At 55.2% G+C, this 19,063-nt stretch overlaps 2 protein-coding genes across 6 annotated transcripts in view; one reads left to right on the top strand and one right to left on the bottom strand.

Annotated features, from left to right (window-relative positions):
* ENG (endoglin) overlaps window positions 1-9,470 on the top strand; it is a 42,984-nt gene extending 33,514 nt beyond the window's left edge. Inside the window, exons 10-16 of the mRNA XM_032165202.2 lie at window positions 4,344-4,481; window positions 4,718-4,756; window positions 5,568-5,684; window positions 6,023-6,280; window positions 7,194-7,248; window positions 8,342-8,452; window positions 8,583-9,470. Of these exons, the coding sequence (XP_032021093.1) occupies window positions 4,344-4,481; window positions 4,718-4,756; window positions 5,568-5,684; window positions 6,023-6,280; window positions 7,194-7,248; window positions 8,342-8,452; window positions 8,583-8,707 (843 nt within the window). The 3' untranslated portion in view covers window positions 8,708-9,470. The remainder of the gene's footprint in view (window positions 1-4,343; window positions 4,482-4,717; window positions 4,757-5,567; window positions 5,685-6,022; window positions 6,281-7,193; window positions 7,249-8,341; window positions 8,453-8,582) is intronic.
* Window positions 9,471-10,277: 807 nt separating this feature from the next.
* The window catches only part of FPGS (folylpolyglutamate synthase), an 11,485-nt gene continuing 2,699 nt past the window's right edge, over window positions 10,278-19,063 (bottom strand). For all 5 annotated transcript variants that reach the window (XM_032165203.2, XM_032165204.2, XM_032165207.2 and 2 more), the window contains exons 5-15: window positions 17,213-17,327; window positions 17,014-17,091; window positions 16,818-16,879; window positions 16,612-16,714; window positions 15,984-16,061; window positions 15,590-15,737; window positions 15,406-15,495; window positions 14,460-14,610; window positions 14,206-14,281; window positions 13,314-13,380; window positions 10,278-11,148 (exon numbers count right to left, since the gene is read on the bottom strand). In XM_032165203.2, the coding sequence (XP_032021094.1) occupies window positions 10,739-11,148; window positions 13,314-13,380; window positions 14,206-14,281; window positions 14,460-14,610; window positions 15,406-15,495; window positions 15,590-15,737; window positions 15,984-16,061; window positions 16,612-16,714; window positions 16,818-16,879; window positions 17,014-17,091; window positions 17,213-17,327 (1,378 nt within the window). In that variant the 3' untranslated portion in view covers window positions 10,278-10,738. The remainder of the gene's footprint in view (window positions 11,149-13,313; window positions 13,381-14,205; window positions 14,282-14,459; window positions 14,611-15,405; window positions 15,496-15,589; window positions 15,738-15,983; window positions 16,062-16,611; window positions 16,715-16,817; window positions 16,880-17,013; window positions 17,092-17,212; window positions 17,328-19,063) is intronic.

Below are 19,063 nucleotides of genomic sequence, written 5' to 3'. Positions count from 1 at the left end.
TAAAAAAAAAAAAAAAAAAGCCGGGCGCGGTGGCTTACGCCTGTAATCCCAGCACTTTGGGAGGCCGAGGCGGGTGGATCACAAGGTCAGGAGATCGAGACCTTCCTGGCTAACACAGTGAAACCCCGTCTCTACTAAAAATACAAAAAATTATCCGGGTGTGGTGGCGGGCGCCTGTAGTCCCAGCTACTCAGGAGGCTGAGGCAGGAGAATGGCGTGAACCCGGGAGGTGGAGCTTGCAGTGAGCTGAGATCGCGCCACTGCACTCCAGCTTGGGTGAGAGAGACTCCATCTCAAAAAAAAAAAAAAAAAGCCTATACAATATGATCACTGCCTGGTTGACAAACAAATATATTTGTTATAAAAGTAACACATGGTGAATACAAAATATTAGCCAGGCGTGGTGGTGGGCACCTGTAGTCCCAGCTACTTGGGAGGCTGAGGCAGGAGAATGGCCTGAACCCGGGAGGCGGAGCTTGCAGTGAGCCAAGATCATGCCACTGCACTCCAGCCTGGGCGACAGAGCGAGACTCGTCTCAAAATAACACGTGCTGGCCAGGCACAGTGGCTCACACCTGTAACCCTAGCGCTTTGGAGGCCAAGGCAGGCAGATTGCCGGAGCTCAGGAGTTTGAGACCAGCCTGGGGCAACACGGTGAAACCCCATCTCTACTAAAATAGAAAAAATTAGCCGGACGTGGTGGTTTATGTCTGTAATCCCAGCTACTCAGTAGGCTGAGGCAGGAGAATCACTTGAACCCAGTAGAGGGAGATTGCAGTGAGCTGAGATTGCGCCACTGCACTCCAGCCTGGGCGACAGTGAGACTGCGTTTCAAACAAACAAACAAAAAACATGCTTTAAAAAATATGTGAAAATTAGAAAATCTTAACCTTCTGACCCAAAGACAATGGCTGCCAACATTTTGGTGTGCTTCTTTCTGGAGTGTTTTCTCTGTGTATTTCTTATATTGATGTAATCATAAGGGATGTGTTCATTTGTCTCTTGCTATTTCACTTAATGTATTTTTAGAGCTTTGACAGCTGTACCTAATATCATGTTTAATAAGCACATATTATTCCATCATATTGACATGCTATAATTAACTCCTCTTCCCTTGTTACACATTTAGGTTGTTTCCAACTCTGTAGTATTATAAATATGCAAAAAATGTCATCGTGCGTGAACCATTACTTCATATAGGATTATTTTCTCAGGGTAGATTTCCACATTAGTGGAATTACTGAGTCAAAATGAATGAAGTTTCAATACCTGTTGCCAACCCACCTTCCCAAAGATGATTTTAATTTTCACCGCTGATTTATGAGAACACCTCAACCTCTTCTTTCTCTCCAGACTATAATTCAAAAAAAGAAAAGAAAAACCTTTGCCAGTGTGGAAAGAGGCACATGGCATTCCATTCTTGTTTTAGTTAATAATTCTCTGGTTAGTAGTGAGTGTGGGCTTGGCTCCATGTGAGTGATGAGAACCTCAGTCTCTTTTATCATTGAGGCTTCGTACTTTTCTTGATGATTTTTATAAGTTTTAATTAAAGGTTGCCCCTTTGGCCACCACTTCCCTTGATTTGCTGTAATTCTTTCAATTTTGGCTACAGTGGTTTTTCTTTTCCTTTTTTTTTTTTTTTTTTTTTTTTTGAGACAGAGTTTTTTTGAGACAGAGTCTTGCTCTGTCACCCAGGCTGGAGTTCAGTGGTACGATCTCGGCTCACTGCAACCTCTACCTCCCAGGTTCAAGTGATTCTCCTGCCTCAGCCTCCTGAGTAGTTGGGAATACAGGCATGCGCCACCACGCCTGGCTACTTTTTTTTTTTTTTAGACGGTCTCACACTATTGCCTGGGCTGGAGTACAATGGCACAATCTCATCTCACTGCAACCTCTTCCTCCTGGGTTCAAGCAATTCTCCTGCCTCAGCCTCCTGAGTAGCTGGGATTACAGGTGCCCACCACCACTCGGCTTATTTTTTGTATTTTTTTTAGCAGAGACGGGGTTTCACTATGTTGGCCAGGCTGGTCTCGAACTCGTGACCTTGTGATCCACCCAGCTCAGCCTCCCAAAGTGCTGGGATTACAGGCGTGAATCAGGCGCCTGGTCCGCAGCCTAGCTACTTTTTTGTATTTTTAGTAGAGATGGGATTTCACCATATTGGCCAGGCTGGTCTCGGACTTCTAACCTCAGGTGATCTGCCTACCTCAGCCTCCCAAAGTGCTGGGATTACAGGCTTGAGCCACTGCAACCGGCCTTCTTTTTCTTGTTTTAGAGACGAGGTCTCGCTCTGTCACCAAGGCTGGAGTGCAATGATGTGATCTCGGCTCACTGAAGCCTCCTTCTCCCAGGTTCAAGCGATTCTTGTGCCTCAGCCTTCCCAGTAGCTGGGACTATGGGCATGTGCCACCACACCTGGCTAATTTTTATAATTTCAGTAGAGTCGGGTTTCACTATGTTGGCTAGGCAGGTCTCGAACTTCTGGCCTCATGTGATCTGCCTGCCTCCACCTTCCAAAGTGCTGGGATTACAGGCATGAGCCACCACGCCCAGCCTGTGCTAGACTTTTATATGATCGGCAGTGCAATAAGTTTGCTTACACCAGCATCACCACAAACACTAGGCAATAGAAATTTTTCAGCTTCGTTATAATTTTATGGGACCAGGGACCACCATCATATACACAGTCCATCGCCAACCAAAACATTGTCCCGTGGTGCATGACAGTATTTACTATCTGGCTCTTTATAGGAACACTTTGCCCACGCCAGGCCTGAGACTGGATTATGCTTGTAGGGTGTGCATGCCCTTGGGGCTGTGAGTGATGATTATATGTGGAACTTGAAGGAATATATATATATATATATATTTTTTTTTTTTTTTTTGAGACGGAGTCTTGCTGTCGCCCAGGCTGGAGTGCAGTGGCAGGATCTCGGCTCACTGCAGGCTCCGCCCCCCGGGGTTCACGCCATTCTCCTGCCTCAGCCTCCCGAGTAGCTGGGACTACAGGCGCCTGCCACCTCGCCCGGCTAATTTTTTGTATTTTTAGTAGAGACGGGGTTTCACTGTGTTAGCCAGGATGGTCTCGATCTCTTGACCTTGTGATCCGCCCGCCTCGGCCTCCCAAAGTGCTGGGATTACAGGCATCAGCCACCGTGCCCGGCCTTGAAGGAATATTTTTAATTTTAATAGTTCTGTATTTATTTTGATAGATATAAGAAAATTTGGCCAGGCACGGTGGCTCACGCCTGTAATCCCAGCACTTTGGGAGGCCGGGGTGGGTGGATCACGAGGTCAGGAGATCGAGACCATCCTGGCTAACACGGTGAAACCCCGTCTCTACTAAAAATACAAAAAATTAGCTGAGCGTGGTGGCGGGTGCCTGTAGTCCCAGCTACTCAGGAGGCTGAGACAGAAGAATGGTGTGAACCTGGGAGGCAGAGCTTGCAGTGAGCCGAGATTACACCACTGCACTCCAGCCTGGGCGACAGAGTGAGACTCCGTCCCCCCACCAACCAAAAAAAAAAAAAAAAAAGAAGAAAATTTATGATCCGACAGCTATTATTGCTTAGGACAAGGCTTAGTGCAAAAGCGAGCAAGTTCAAGAAGTCTTAAGTGGGCCAGGCATGGTGGCTCACGCCTGTAATCCCAGCACTTTGGGAGGCCAAGGCAGGTGGATCACCTGAGGTCAGGAGTTCAAGACTAGCCTGGCCAGCATGGTGAAACCCCGTCTCTACTAAAAATACAAAAAAATGGCCGGGTACAGTGGCTCACGCCTGTAATCCCTGCACTGGGAGGCCGAGGCAGGTGGATCGCCTGAGGTCAGGAGTTCAAGATTAGCCTGGCCAGCATGGTGAAACCCCGTCTCTACTAAAAATACAAAAAAATGGCCAGGTACAGTGGCTCACACCTGTAATCCCTGCACTGGGAGGCTGAGGCAGGTGGATCACCTGAGGTCAGGAGTTTGAGACCAGCCTGGCCAACATGGTGAAACCCTATCTCTACTAAAAATACAAAAAATTAGCCGGGCATGGTGGCATGTGCCTGTAATCCCAGCAACTCAGGAGGCCAAGGCAGGAGAATCGCTTTAACCCAGGTGGTGGAGGTTGCAGTGAGCCGCGATTGAGCCACTGCACCTGGGCAAAAAGAGTGAGACTCTGTCTCAAAAAAAAAAAGTTTTAAGTGGTGTAGGATGATGACATCTAACAAAAATGAAGAGGGAGCAGGGCAGGGGAATGGCTGTGACTTGGGACCCGTGGGTTGTGGTCATTCCTTGGTGCTGGAGTGTGGCAGGCCACAGAGATCCCAGTGCCTCCTGATGGTGCCCCTCTCTTCCAACCCAGCATTTGAAGTGCACCATCACGGGCCTGACCTTCTGGGACTCCAGCTGTGAGGCCGAGGACAGGGGTGACAAGTTTGTCTTGCGCAGCGCTTACTCCAGCTGTGGCATGCAAGTGTCAGCAAGTATGATCAGCAATGAGGTAAGAGCTGGGGCCAAAATGGTATCAGGACCAGCCTGGTTGGTGCCCCGTCAAGTGCCTCCCTGATCCCCCAGGGCGGAGGTGTGTTTGGGAGAGCAGGGTGCAGGGGCTCAACACAAGACAAGCTTGGCCATTGGTTGGCTCAGTCTCCCCATCTGCAAAAATGGGTGTATGGGGTGGGATACCCTCTGGGGTCCTTTCTGGCTCTGACCAGCTCCCTGGCTTTATCCTCGCAGGCGGTGGTCAATATCCTGTCGAGCTCATCGCCACAGCGGGTGAGATGGACAGTCACGCGCTAACCCACCTGGCCCGGGGCTGCTGCTGGGCCGGGGCCTCTTCCTGGCTTGGGAGGGAGCAGGCCTCGGGAAACTCCTGGCAAGCTATGTGGCTGGCATGCCTCGGTCTCCCCTTCTGTATGACCGGAGCAGGACTGCTGAGGGTGACGCTCTCAGTCTCTCAAGTCAGAGGGCTTAGCACATACTGGCTGTGTGGCCTTGGGCAAGTCACTTTAGTTTTCTGGGCCCAAAGGTGGCCTAAGAAAGGACTCTGCGCCAAACAGGGTGCTTCTGGGCAGCCAATGAGGTGCTGTGTGGAAGCTCTTCACACAGCCTGGCAGCTGGTGCCTCCTTGATAAATATTAGTTTAAAAAAAAAAAAGGGCCACGCAGTGGCTCACACCTGTAATCCCAGCACTTTGGGAGGCCGAGGCAGGCAGATCACGAGGTCGAGAGATTGAGACCATCCTGGCTAACATGGTGAAACCCCGTCTCTACTAAAAATACAAAAATTAGCTGGGCGTGGTGGTGGGCGCCTGTAATCCCAGCTACTCAGGAGGCTGAGGTAGGAGAATGGCATGAACCTGGGAGGCGGAGCTTGCAGTGAGCCGAGATCGCACCACTGCACTCCAGCCTGGAGGACAGAGCGAGACTCCGTCTCAAAGAAAAAAAAAAAAAAAAAAAAAAAAAAAAAAGATGAGGAAGAGAGTCAGGCAACTCCACAGGGCCATGACGCCTGTTCCTCCCCACACCCCTTGCCCTTCTGGCTGATGCCGCCAGACTGACCAAGTCTCCCTCCCGTCCTCCCCCAGAAAAAGGTGCACTGCCTCAACATGGACAGCCTCTCTTTCCAGCTGGGCCTCTACCTCAGCCCACACTTCCTCCAGGCCTCCAACACCATCGAGCCGGGGCAGCAGAGCTTTGTGCAGGTACCTGGCATGCCTGTCACCCCTCGGGCCTCCCAGCTCCTGGAACTTCCTCTCCGCCTTTCTTCCCACCATGACTCCAGAGGAGATAAGAATCCCAGAGTCAGGAGGGAGACAGCCTGGGTGCACGGAAGAGGGAGAGACAGAGAAGGCATTGCTCAGGGATGCTGACAAGGATGTGGCCCTGTCCTCCTCCTCTGCCCCAGACAGATCCATGTCTTTCCTTCCACCGTGAGGACTCACGGGCGGGAACTCTTAATTCTAGCCGATATTTCAAGGCAGCAGGTGGGGTGGGGTGAAGAGCAGCTGCCCATGCCGCGTGGCCCTACCTACCCATGCAGGTCAGAGTGTCCCCATCCATCTCCGAGTTCCTGCTCCAGCTAGACAGCTGCCACCTGGACTTGGGGCCTGAGGGAGGCACCGTGGAACTCATCCAGGGCCGGGCGGCCAAGGGCAACTGTGTGAACCTGCTGTCCCCAAGCCCCGAGGGTGACCCGCGCTTCAGCTTCCTCCTCCACTTCTACACAGTACCCATACCCAAAACCGGCACCCTGAGCTGCACTGTAGCCCTGCGTCCCAAGACCGGGTCTCAAGACCAGGTGAGTGGGGCCTGGGCCGGCCCCAGCTTCAAGTGGGAGCTTCCAGGTCTGTGGTTTGCAGGAAGGGACATGGCAGCCCACAGGGATGTGGGGCCAGCTGGTGAGGGGCGGAGCCTTAGGCATGTGGCCTGGCAGTCTGGCTGCCAGCAGCACTTTCTGCCACCCGAGAGCTTTCTGGTGGGACTGCTGTGTCTGGGGCACTGGCGGACTATGCAGCTGCAACTGTCCATCTATCCATCCATCTATCCTTCCACTTATTCACCCGTCCGTCCATCCATCCACCCTCCCACCCAGGAATCTAGCCACCCGCACATCCATGTAGTATGGTCACCAGTGTAATCTCAAAGAACAGGAGACCTGAGGGAAGAGAGGCGGACAAAGGACACACACTCCTGGCTTTCTGTATTTGCCAGTCACAACACTTCACCATCTGGTGACCCCCACTCTCAGGCAATCTGTCCTGGACGCCCCCAGAGTCACCCCCAGGCCCTTGCACAGACAGGCCTCCAGGATTACAAACTTCTCTGGTGGTATGAAGCTAGGGAAGCCTTCAAGGCTCCCCTAAGTGGGCCTCTCCCTCCAGCCACAGTGAGCCTGGGACTCTGGGCTGACCTGGCTCATAGCTCCAAAGAGTTCACGAGGGTGAAGGATGCACAGTGCTCCCACAGTGCTCCCGGGCATCAAGGCCTCCAGGAACTCACAGGAAACATTTCAGCAGCAGCTAGGATCATCCACTAGGCACCCTCCCACAGCACAGATCTTCCAGGACTCACCCAGAGGCATCCAGCTACGAAGTGGTGGAGATGGGATTCAAAGCCAAGGCTCTAGGGTGGGCTGGGGTCACACAGCCAGGGAGTAAACCTGGAAGCCGCCTCCCAAAGGTGCCACATACTGCTCTCTCTTCCTCCTCCAGGAAGTCCATAGGACTGTCTTCATGCGCTTGAACATCATCAGCCCTGACCTGTCTGGTGAGCTCCCTCCAGGTTTCTCGGGTTTGTTCTAGTGGCTGGGGTCACAGTAGGGCACAGCGGGCAGCCCTGAGAAACGGCCTGGGCACACAGCACATGGCAAGGGGGACCCCAGAGAAAGCGGCCCAGAAGGGGCAGGAGGAGGGCTTCCCAGAGCCATAGCAGCCTAGAGCAGGGGCCAGAGCTGCACTTTGCAGATGGAGAGCCCTTGCCCGACACCGCCCTGTGGGGTGGGAGTCTAGGCCTCTGCCCCCACTCACAGCTCCACTCCATCCCCCCAGTTATTGGCTGACCTTGCTGGGAGGATGGAGCCTCCTGGGCGGGACAGAGGCCCTTTGGGGTGGGGGTGCTGGCCTCGCCTTTCTGGAGGCCTCTGCCTGCAGGACGCCCCCTCTAGCCTCTCCATCAGTTCCCCCAGACCCAGGCCTACACCAGGCAGAAGAGTCCCGACACTGGCAGCAGAGGCAGGGGTGAGGGATAGGGGCACCTACCTCTTTGCCACCCCATCCAGGCCGGGATAGAGCCTCCACTCCCAGCCCAGGACCGAGAAGGCAGGGCTGATAACCCCATGACACAGAATCGGATGTCAGAGGCTCAAGGGAAGACTGCTTGGCCCATAGTCACACAGGAGTCAGGAATGTGGAGGGAATGAGGCTTGAGCAATCCGAGAGCAGAGCTGCAGGGCACTCGGAGCTGCTCTGGCCCAATTCTCTACCTGCTAAAGGCCTCAGAGAGGGGCAGAGTTGACCTAAGGTCACGCAGCAGGTGGGGCAGGCTCTGTACTCCCGAGCCTCAGTTTCCTCACGTTACCCCCATCCATCCTCCCTGAAAACGCATCTCCATCAGCCTCGAGGGGCAGAGGCATGACCCAAAAGGCTTGGCTGGGCCCTCTAGGTGGACAGTCCTAGCAACCATGGCTCAATGCCAGGCCTGGCTGTGATGAGCCCGTTTGCTACAAGAGACTGAGGTTCAGAGAAGTCGAGGGTCCATGGCTGAGTGGGGCTGGCACCAAAGCCCACGTGGGCCAGCACAACAGGGTAGGGGATGGGGCAGGGGCAGAGGTGGCAGTGCTGATGGCATCGGCCCTCTCTAGGTTGCACAAGCAAAGGCCTCGTCCTGCCCGCCGTGCTGGGCATCACCTTTGGTGCCTTCCTCATCGGGGCCCTGCTCACTGCCGCACTCTGGTACATCTACTCGCACACGCGTGAGTACCCCAGGCCCCCACAGTGAGCATGCCGGGCCCCTCCATCCACCCGGGGGAGCCCAGTGAAGCCTCTGAGGGATTGAGGGGCCCTGGCCGGGACCCTGACCTCGGCCCCTGCCCCTGCTCCCAGGTTCCCCCAGCAAGCGGGAGCCCGTGGTGGCGGTGGCTGCCCCGGCCTCCTCGGAGAGCAGCAGCACCAACCACAGCATCGGGAGCACCCAGAGCACCCCCTGCTCCACCAGCAGCATGGCATAGCCCCGGCCCCCCGCGCTCGCCCAGCAGGAGAGACTGAGCAGCCGCCAGCTGGGAGCACTGGTGTGAACTCATCCTGGGAGTCAGTCCTCCACTCGACCCAGGATGGAGCCTGCTTTCCGTGCCCACCCTTCCCGCCTCCCTCTCAAGAGGCCTGCTGCCAGTGCAGCCACTGGCTTGGAACACCTTGGGGTCCCCCCACCCCACAGAACCTTCAACCCAGTGGTTCTGGGATATGGCTGCCCAGGAGAGAGACCACTTGCCATGCTGTTGTAAAAACCCAAGTCCCTGTCATTTGAACCTGGATCCAGCACAGGTGAACTGAGCTGGGCAGGAAGGGAGAACTTGAAACAGATCCAGGCCAGCCCAGCCAGGCCGACAGCACCTCCCCCCTGGGAACAGAAGAGGGCCCAGCCCAGAGCCACCTGGATCTATCCGTGCGGTCTCCACACCTGGACTTGCCTAACTGGCAGGGGAGACAGGAGCCCAGCCTGGGAGCCCAGAGGGTGGCAAGAACAGTGGGCGTTGGGAGCCTAGCTCCTGCCACATGGAGCCCTCTCTGCCGGTCAGACAGCCAGCAGAGGGGGAGTAGCCAAGCTGCTTGTCCTGGGCCCGCCCCTGTGTATTCACCACCAATAAATCAGACCATGAAACCGGTGATGGGTTGGGCTGGGAGAAGGGCAGTGACATTCAAAGCCAGGGTGGGGTGCGGGCACAGGACAGGGCTGCTTTTGTACTTGGCCCCCACTGGGCTGGCCTGGTGGCAGGGGTGGCATCTTGAACAGTAGCAGCAGCCAGGGCACAGTAGGTTTTCATTCAGCCGGTTCCCCTCTGCCACTCACCCCCTCGGCAGCACACCCCAGGGTCTAGGCTGCAAGAAGGCAAACAAACACCAGGAGGCCCCATCCACACTCTCACTCTGGGGTTCTGAACACAGGCCCTCGACTGCTCTAAGTTCAAATCCTGGACCTGCCACTTGTTGGCTTGTGACTATAGGCAGGTCCCGTGGCCTTTTTTTTTTTTGAGACGGAGTCTTGCTCTGTCGCCCAGGCTGGAGTACAGTGGCACTATCTCGGCTCGCTGCAACCTCCGCCACCCGGGTTCAAGCAATTCTCCTGCCTCAGCCTCCCGCCACTACGTCCAGCTAATTTTTGTATTTTTAGTAGAGACAGGGTTTCACCATGTTGGCCAGATGGTCTCGACCTCTTGACCTCATGATCCGCCCGCCTCAGCCTCCCAAAGTGCTGGGATTACAGGCGTGAGCCACCGTGCCCAGCCCCCATGGCTTCTTGAAACCAGCCACAGTTCCCTCATCTGTCAAACGGGTATAATTCTCCATCATAAGGTCTCTGCAAGGGGGTCTGCAGAAAGCACTACCTGGCATATGGTCGACAGGCATCAGTCCGGTCTCATCTCACAGACAGGCTACCTGAGGCGCACAGGGAGGGAGGGACTTGTCCCAGGCCACACAGCCAGGCTCCCTCTACACAGTGCAGGTCCCTGACCACCAGCAGTCCCTCTCTGTCTCTGCTGAGGGAGCAGGGGGTCAAGGGTCAGTCGAAGGCTTTGCCAGTTCTTTAAAAAAACAAAGGCTTTAATTCACTCCAGCCACCCTCTGTCCCACAGTGTCCCAGGCAGAGGCCCTCTCCCTTCCCAGAAGGCACAGGGAGGAGGAAATTACCACCCAGCATGTGGCAGGACCCGGGGCCTGGCCAGGCAGCGCACACAATAAGCTGGGCCTGAGCCAGGAGGCAGGTGGGGTGTTGGGGGAGACAGGCTGAATAGCCAGGCCACTGCAACAGTGAGAGACCCGGGGAGCCCCGCCTGCTATCTCGGCCGGGAGGAAGGAGAGACCAATGCACAGAGCCTTAAAAAAGAGGACATCCTCTCCCAGCCTCCCATCCCAGAGCCCTGGTCCCTAGGCCAGTCTAGACAGAACCAGGAAAGCAGAAAACAAAAGGCACCTAGTATGTAAGTTCACGGGGAGAACGCAGGCAGGTGTGGGAGGCTCCCACCTCCAAGCCCGGGCCTTGGCTACTGGGACAGTGCGGGCTCCAGCAGCTTCAGGACACCACCCACCAGGTGCAGGCTGCCAGTGACTAGCACATGGATGGCAGCAGCCTCACGGAGTATGCTGGCTCCACTGTGAGCCACGGCGTGGGTGAGGAGGCCCTTTGGGGGACTGGGTGGCTGGAAGATGGGGTCTCGGCCTTGGCTGATCCATTGCAAGGCATGTGAAATGCAGCTGAAGACGAGGGAACTGGCACTGCAGGTGTGGGGTGGGTGGGGCGCCAGAAGCAGGGATGCGGACCCACCAGGCTCTGGGCTGGGGGCACTCCAGAGGTCCGGGCTGGCCTGCTCTTCGTCCAGGTGGTTCCAGTGCTGCTGGTGTTCCAGGCAGCGGAGCAGAACCTGGTCCAGTGTCACCGTGAAGTTCTGTTGGTCTGTGGGGCACAGAGACAGGTATATCAGCGAAGGGGAGACGGAGTAAGGGACAGGGGTGGAGAAAGGGGCGGGTGCACTTTGAGCACCTGCTTAGCACCAAGCCCTTTACATCATCAGGCCCCCAGTCTCGGCTAGTGGTCTTCTCCATGGACACGATAAAGAAACTGAGGCTCAGGCAGGTTCAGTGACTTCACCAAGGTCACGAGAGGCAGAGCCAGACACTCTGGCCCCAAAGCTTTTGCCCACTAGGTACCCCTTCCCCACTCTGGCCTCATTGTCTCCATCTATAAAATGTACATCCAGCTGGGGACCATCACCAGGTGGGCATAGTTATTTCTGGGGATGCTGGTTAAAAACGCAGATTCCAGGCTGGGTGCGGTGGCTCACGCCTGTAATCCCAGCACCTTGGGAGGCCAAAGCGGGCGGATCACCTGAGGTCAGGAGTTCAAGATCAGCCTGGCCAACATGGTGAAACACCGTCTCTTAAAAAAAAAAAAAAAACACAAAAATTAGCCAGGTGTGGTGGCACACGCCTGTAATCCCAGCTACTTGGAAGGCTGAGGCAAGAGTATCGCTTGAACCCAGGAGGAGGAGACTGCAGTGAGCTGAGATCACACCACTGCACTCCAGCCTGGGCGACAGAGCAAGACTCCATCTTATAAACAAACAAACAAAAAACAAAAATTAGCTGGGTATAGTGGCGCACACCTGTAGTCCCAGCTACTCGCGAGGCTGAGGCAGGAGAATCATTTGAACCTGGAAGGCAGAAGTTGCAGTGAGCCGAGATGGCACCACTGCACTCCAGCCTGGGCAGCCTGAGTGACAGAACGAGACTGTCTCAAGAAAAAAATAAATAAATAAAATGCAGATTCCAGAACTCTCCCCAGCCAGACTGATGTGAGGACTGGAGATTTTTTTTTTAGACAGGGTCCAGGGTCTTGCTCTGTCACCCAGGCTGGAGTGCAGTGATGCAATCACAACTTCATGACTCACTGCAGCCTCCACCTTCCAGGCTCAATTGATCCTTCCACTTCAGCCTCCTGAGTAGCTAGGACCACAGGTGTACACAACCACACCTGGCTAATTCTTCTATTTTTTTTTTTTTTATAGAGATGAGGTCTGGCTTTTAACTCCTGAGCTCAAATGATCCTCCTGCCAAAGTGCTGGGATTACAGGTGTGAGCCACCAAGTCCAGCCTGGGATCTGTATTTTTTACACGATTTCAAACTTTTTTAACATGATGCATAGTAAAAAACACATTTTACATTGCAACCCAGTACTCACATACTTATACAGATGCCTGGAACAGAATAATCTTCACCAAACAGGACCTACCCTTACTCTGTGCAGTGTACACTGGTATTTTCTACTCTATTTCATATAAAATAAAAAATGCTGGCTGGGCTTGGTGGCTCACACCTGTAATCCCAGCACTTTGGAAAGCTGAGGTGGGCAGATCATTTGAGGCCAGGAGTTTGACACCAGCCTGGCCAACACAGAGAAACCCTGTCTCTACTAAAAATACAAAAATTAGCTGGGCATGTTGGCACACGCCTGTAATCCCAGCTGTTCCAGAGGCTGAGACATGAGAAGCATTTGAACCTAGGAGGCAGAGGTTGCAGTGAGCTGAGATTGTGCCACTATATTCCAGCCTGGGCGACAGAGTGAGACTCTGTCTCAAAAATTAATTTTTTTTTTTTTTTTTTTTTTGAGACGGTCTCGCTCTGTCGCCCAGGCTAGAGTGCAGTGGCGCGATCTTGGCCTACTGCCAGCTCCGCCTCCTGAGTTCACGCCATTCTCCTGCCTCAGCCTCCCGAGTAGCTGGGACTACAGGCGCCCACCACTACGCCCGGCTAATTTTTTGTATTTTTTTTTTTTTTTTTAGAGACGGGGTTTCACCACGTTAGCCAGGATGGTCTCGATCTCCTGACCTTGTGATCCGCCCGCCTCGGCCTCCCAAAGTGCTGGGATTACAGGCGTGAGCTACCGTGCCCAGCCAAAAATTTTTAAAATAAAATTAAATAAAGTACACTTTGGTGTATAAAAGAGTATAAGTACACTAAAACAAATTTATTTCCTACCCCAAACCTCCAGTTTGGAAGCCCCCACTGTCTACCTCAGGGACCCCTGCTCATCCCCAGGGTCCATGCCTGCCACCACTCACCTGCGTTGCCTGTGGATGACACCTCTGTCAGGTTAGGGCAGAAGACGGCATAGTCAAACTGGCAGGGCTAGAAGGCCAAGGGAAAGACTTGGTGTCAAACCCCTGAAAGGATGTCCACCAACTCCCATATGGCCCCCTGAGCCCACATCTCTGGAGATGCAGCCTCCCTGACAACTAGAATGATGCTGTATAAACCTAGCCAAGGCACGTCAGCGCCCTGCCCCATCTGCCTCAGTATACCCTGCCTGGCCTGTGGCCTGAGCAGCGAAGCCCCAATCTACTGTACAGACGGGGGAACAGAGGCCACAGGTCAAGAGGACTTGCTGAAGGTCACTCAGATAGTGAGGGGGCCCCAAATCCAGGCTGGAAAAAGGCTGTGGGTAAATGGGAGAGGTTCTGCATACAGCCTCAGCCTCCTGGTCTGTGAAACGGGAGATGATACCTAAGGGCCACTTCAGCCCGGACAGCTTGGGCAGCCTCAGTTTCCCCAAGCAGAGAAAGGCCCAGTGATTCCTTCAACCAAACTTGAGAAGCAGGTACCTTTAGCAGCAACCCCATTTTATGGAGAGGCAAACTGAGGCTCAGGGAAATGCCACTTCTCGTCCAGGGCGATAAAGGGGCATGACAAGCGAGTCCAGAGTCTACACCCTTAGCCACGATGTGGTCCATCTCTTAAGCCTGGACTTGAGTCTAGACACGCGGGAAAATGAGTAATGACCTATGACTGGACTCCCCGCGGCCCTGCAGCACCTGGCGGAACCAGCACAGGCACCTTGTCACATCTAATCCTCAATACAACTCAAGGGGGAAGGGATTCGTACCCCCCAGGGTCATACCGCCAGACCCAGGGCTTCAGGACTGCCTGCTGCCCACCCCCAAGTCGGCCCCTCACCTGCAGCAGCTTCAGCAGGGCCGCCGGGTCCCGGTCCCCGGTAGCATTGAAGAGCAAGACTCGAACCTCTGGGCCACTGCGACACGGGTGAGGAGCTGGGTCAAAGGGCCACGCCCGTTCTCCCTGCCGTCCCAATCCCGTCCCCTCCCACGACCTCGCCCCTCCCAGTGGGCCCGACCCCGCCCCGCCCTTCCTCAAGATCCCGCCCCTCCTCGTGGGCCCGCCCCGGCCCCAACCCCAGCCCCGCCCCTCACCCGCTGGGCCTCTCGCGGCCCTGCAGCGCTTGGCGGAACCAGCGCACGCAGGCCTGCACGCTGCTGGCGGTGTGCGCGCCGTCCAGGTACCAGGTGAGGGGCCCGCGCCGCAGCACCTGCGTCCGGCCCGGCCACTCTGTGTTACGAAGCCCTGGGGGAGGGCAGCAAGGCAGTCCTCCAGGCCCTCTCCCACCCCCGTCCTCAACTCCGCACACACACTCCTGAGCCAGGTCTCCCCTGCAGGCTGCGCCCGCCCTCAACACTCAGGACCCCGGCAGCCCAGGAACTTTTTTACTAGCACCAGTCAATGGCTTGGGCTTTTCGGCTGTCTCATCTAGTGGAATCTTTCAGGCAACCCTGAAAGGGCCTGCTATACCCGTTTGACAGCCCGACAGCCCTTAGCTGGGGCCGGGATGTGATGGCGAGGTCAGCCTGTCTCCAGGACCTTGTCACTTGCCCCTGACAACAGGCGTGGCACACAGTGGGCCCAACATTTGCTGAAGGGGCTTAACAGCATGAGCACCTGCTGGGTGCTGAAAGCTTTGGGGAAGGCAAGAAGCAGATGACTGGATCACCGTCCTCCAGAACCTCAGGCTCCGATGACGATGATAGTGACAGTGACAGCAGCTACCACTGGCTGGCACTTTGTCCCACATTGGCCAGGCTCTGCACTCAGCACCTTAGTGATGTCACCTCAGCGAATCCCCACCACAGCCCTTGGCAGTGGCTCCTATCAGCATCCACTTTGGCAGATGAGAAGACAGGCTCAGAAAGAGTTCATGAGCTCAAGGTCGGGGAGGTTTGCTGACATCAGAGTCCTTTCTCTTAAGCACCACTTCAAATTGTCTCTGTCTCCCAAACAGAAACCCCCCCAGAAAAAAAAAAAAAATCTGAAGGGGAACAGACACACGCAGTGGTCCCAGCCGGGCAGGAAGGTCTAACTCACCAAGCCGCATGTGGGATGTGGGCTGGAACACGGGTGCCAGGGGCAGCTGCCACAGGAGCCCTGGCCTGGATGCCTTCGGCTCCCCAGCACCTGTGGGGTGTGTGAGACCAAGTGTGCCCGGGACCCTCCTAGGCAGGCTCCACAGGTGCCACCCACCTGCCTGCCCACTCAGCTGCCCACTCACCATGGCAGTCCTGCCGCTGCAGCCAGCAGTGGGCCAGCTGCAAGGCCAAGGCGGCGTTGGACCGCTGGTGCTCCCCCTCCAGGCCCAGGGTCAGCGGCGGCCCCCCTTCCTCCAGGGCCTCCAGCGTCGGACACAGGTATAGAGGACACTGGGGGAGACAGACAGCAGCGGGTCAGCAGAGGCCCTCCCTGACCACATCAGCCCTCGCATCTCTCCCCTCCCCCAGCCACCAAGCCCTGCTCCCAGAACTGAGATGTGTTCCAGCAGGCCCAGCAGCTGGCCTAGCGTCCTCACTGCACAGATGAGCAAACTGAGGCCCCAGAGGATACAGTGCCTCCTCAAACAGGAGGGACACACGCCCACCCTGCCGCTGCCCCATTCCAATCAGACTTACTGAGATCTGCTGGGCTCGGTCCCTCAGCACTGCCAGGGGACCTTCAGGTTGGAGTACAGTGAAGGCAGGGACACCTTGCTGTGGAGGGAAGGAGAAGAGAGAAAGGGCTACCTAGCGTCCTCCACACTCCTACCTCTGGCCCCCACATCCCTGGGTCTGGGCTACCACTGTCTCTCATCCCTCATGTTTCTTTTCTTTTCTTTTCTTTTTCGAGATGAAGTCTCACTCTGTCACCCAGGCTGGAATGCTGTGGCGCAATCTCGGCTCACTGCAACGTCTGCCTCCCAGGTTTGAGTGATTCTCCTGCCTCAGTCTCCCCAGTAGCTGGAACCACAGGCGTACACCACCACACCTGGCTAATTTTTGTATTTTTAGTAGAGATAGAGTTTCACCATATTGGTCAGGCTGGTCTCAAACTCCTGACCTCAGGTGATCCTCCCACCTCGACCTCCTGAAATGCTGGGATTGCAAGCATATAAGCCACCATGCCCAGCCATCCCTCACGTTTCAATGGGGAAACAGTCTGGAGAGGAGACTCAACTTGTTCCAGTCACACAGTGAAGCCAGGATGAAAACGTAGACGCCCAGGCCTTCCATGTCTCTCCCTTCCCCCAGTCTGCCTGGTCACCTTAAAGATACCCCCTTTCTGCCATGCGATCTTCTCCACCGTATCCCCCAGGAGGCTGGTGTGGTCGATGCCAAGAGAGGAGACTCCGCACACCACAGGCTTCCTGCAGGGGAGGAAAAGGCCATGAGGCCCTGCCCTGAGCCACCAGGCGGCAGGTGAGGCTGTGCTCCTGGCAGCCACCCCTCGTCCCAAGCAACTGTGCTCACCTGATGATGTTGGTGCAGTCATAAGCCCCGCCAATGCCCACCTCCACCACTGCCAGGTCCACCTGCCAAAGACCAGAGGGCATGGCAGGGGATATGAGGGTGCTCAGAGGCCGCATGGAAACAGGGAGCCCCCAGGCCTGCTGAGGTTCCTGTTCCCAAGGCCTCAGATGCAGGGTTCTAGGGAGAGGGCACACACCTTCTCTTGGAGGAAGACGTGGAAGGCCATGAGTGTCAGGAAGCGGAAGTAGGGGGGCATGGAGACACAGCTGCCATCCTGTGGCACAGGGAGATGTCAAGGCCCAGAGCCCGTGCAGCCCCTCCTCTGGGGAGATGGGGAGCTGGAACATGTAGCACCCCCAACCACACCCACCCGCCAGCCCTCCTGCACGGGGCACCTTGGTCTCCTCCAGCCGGTGGTAGAGGCGCCAGAAGTACTTGGTGAAGAGCTCAGGACTGATGGGCTGCCCATTGATGCGGATCCGCTCCCGAACCTGCACCAGGTGGGGAGAGCTGCCGGGACAGCTGGGGTCGTCAGGACTCCCTTCCCGAGCGTCCTGGCCTTCCCCACCCTGCAGGGGCTGATGCTACTGGCCTCTGTGCCTCACCTCTCCTGTGTCCCTCGGTTTGTTCCTGGTGCCCCATCCCGCCGGACTATCTGTAGCCGCCCCCCCAGTCCTCCCCCTCTTCTATCTCCAGGCCTCTGCACCTGGCTCACCCTATTCACCACGTTGGTCTCAACTAAGACAGCTCCTCCTCCTTTGGACCCTCACCCAGGCTGCTCTTGCACATTCTATGGGCTCCAACAGTCCCATACCAATCAGTCACTCTGCTGACATCTGTCCCACAATGTCATCTGTCTTACAGCTCTCAGAGACAAAGCCCACAAGCAGTGTTCAAGCTGCAGCCCTGGGCTGGCCCTCAAGGCCATATGGGCCCAAGTTGAAGGGTAGGTTTTTATCCCAAAAATGATTGTAGTTTTTATTTTTGTTTATTTTTGAGACAGGGTCTTACTCTGTCGCCCAGGCTGGAGTGCAGTGGTGCAATCTTGGCTCACTGCAACCTCTGCCTCCCAGGTTCAAGCGTTTCTCATGCCTCGGCCTCCCAAGTAGCTGGGACTACAGGCACACACCACCATGCCTTGCTGATTTTTGTATTTTTAGTAGAGACAGGGTTACGCCATGTTAGCCAGGCTGGTCTTGAACTCCTGACCTCTGGTGATCCACCCGCCTCAGCCTCCCAAAGTGCTGGGATTACAGGCATAAGCCACCGTGCCCAGCCAATTTTTTTGTATTTTTAGTGGAGATAGGGTTTCGCCATGTTGGCCAGGCTGCTCTTGAACTCCTGGCCTCAAGTGATTTGCCCGCCTTGGCCTCCCAAAGTGCTGGGATTACAGGCATGAGCCACCACGCCTGGCCCAAAAAATGATTTTAGAAGACAGGTTTGTGCCTTATGTTTCAATCCTCAAAGCTACTCAGGTAGTGAGTCCTCCTCTCCATCTCTTTATTTGAACAAGAACTGTTTAGAGAAAACGTATCACCTTGAAATGACCTTAGGCAGCTGATTTCAGAAGTTCCTGGTAATGGGCTTAGGAGACACGCGTGGCACAGAAAGAGCGATCCCGGGTCTACCTGGCCATCCTCTTGTGTAAGTCTAGACAAGTGAGACCAAGAGGGGGCGCTGCCTCCAGGGCAAAGCCACAGCGGAGACTGGCCAAGCAGAAGGGCTCCTATCTATAGCCCGCCCGGGAGACCTTAACATGGACGGCACAAGCCACCCTTATCGTTTAAGCCCTTGCAAGGCAATTTTCTCCTTACTCTAAAGACATACTAATTGATAAATATCTCTATGTGATTTTAAAGTTATACATGGACTTTAAAATTTTTTCTTTTTTTTTTTTTTTTTTAAACAGAGATGAAGTCTCACTATGTTGCCCAGGCTGGTCTCAAACTCCTGAGCTCCAGTGATCCTCCCACCTTGGCCTCCCAAAGTGCTAGGATTACAGTTGTGAGCCACCACACTCAACCTGGACTTTAAGTTATTAAAGAGACATCTGACCATCTGACTATTCCAGCTATGTAATTTTCTTCTTTTTTTTAAGACAGCATCTTGCCCTGTCGCCCAGGCTGAAGTGCAATGGCGTGATCACTGCTAACTGCAGCCTTGGCCTCCCGGGCTCAGGTGATCCTCCCATGTCAGCCGCCCAAAGTGCTGGGATTATAGGCATGAGCCACCACACTGGGCCTCCC

Source organism: Hylobates moloch, unplaced genomic scaffold, assembly GCF_009828535.3.
Source record: "Hylobates moloch isolate HMO894 unplaced genomic scaffold, HMol_V3 SCAFFOLD_10, whole genome shotgun sequence".
NCBI lineage: Eukaryota > Metazoa > Chordata > Mammalia > Primates > Hylobatidae > Hylobates > Hylobates moloch.
Note: the sequence above shows the minus strand (reverse complement) of the source record. Positions and strands in the feature narration are given on the sequence as shown.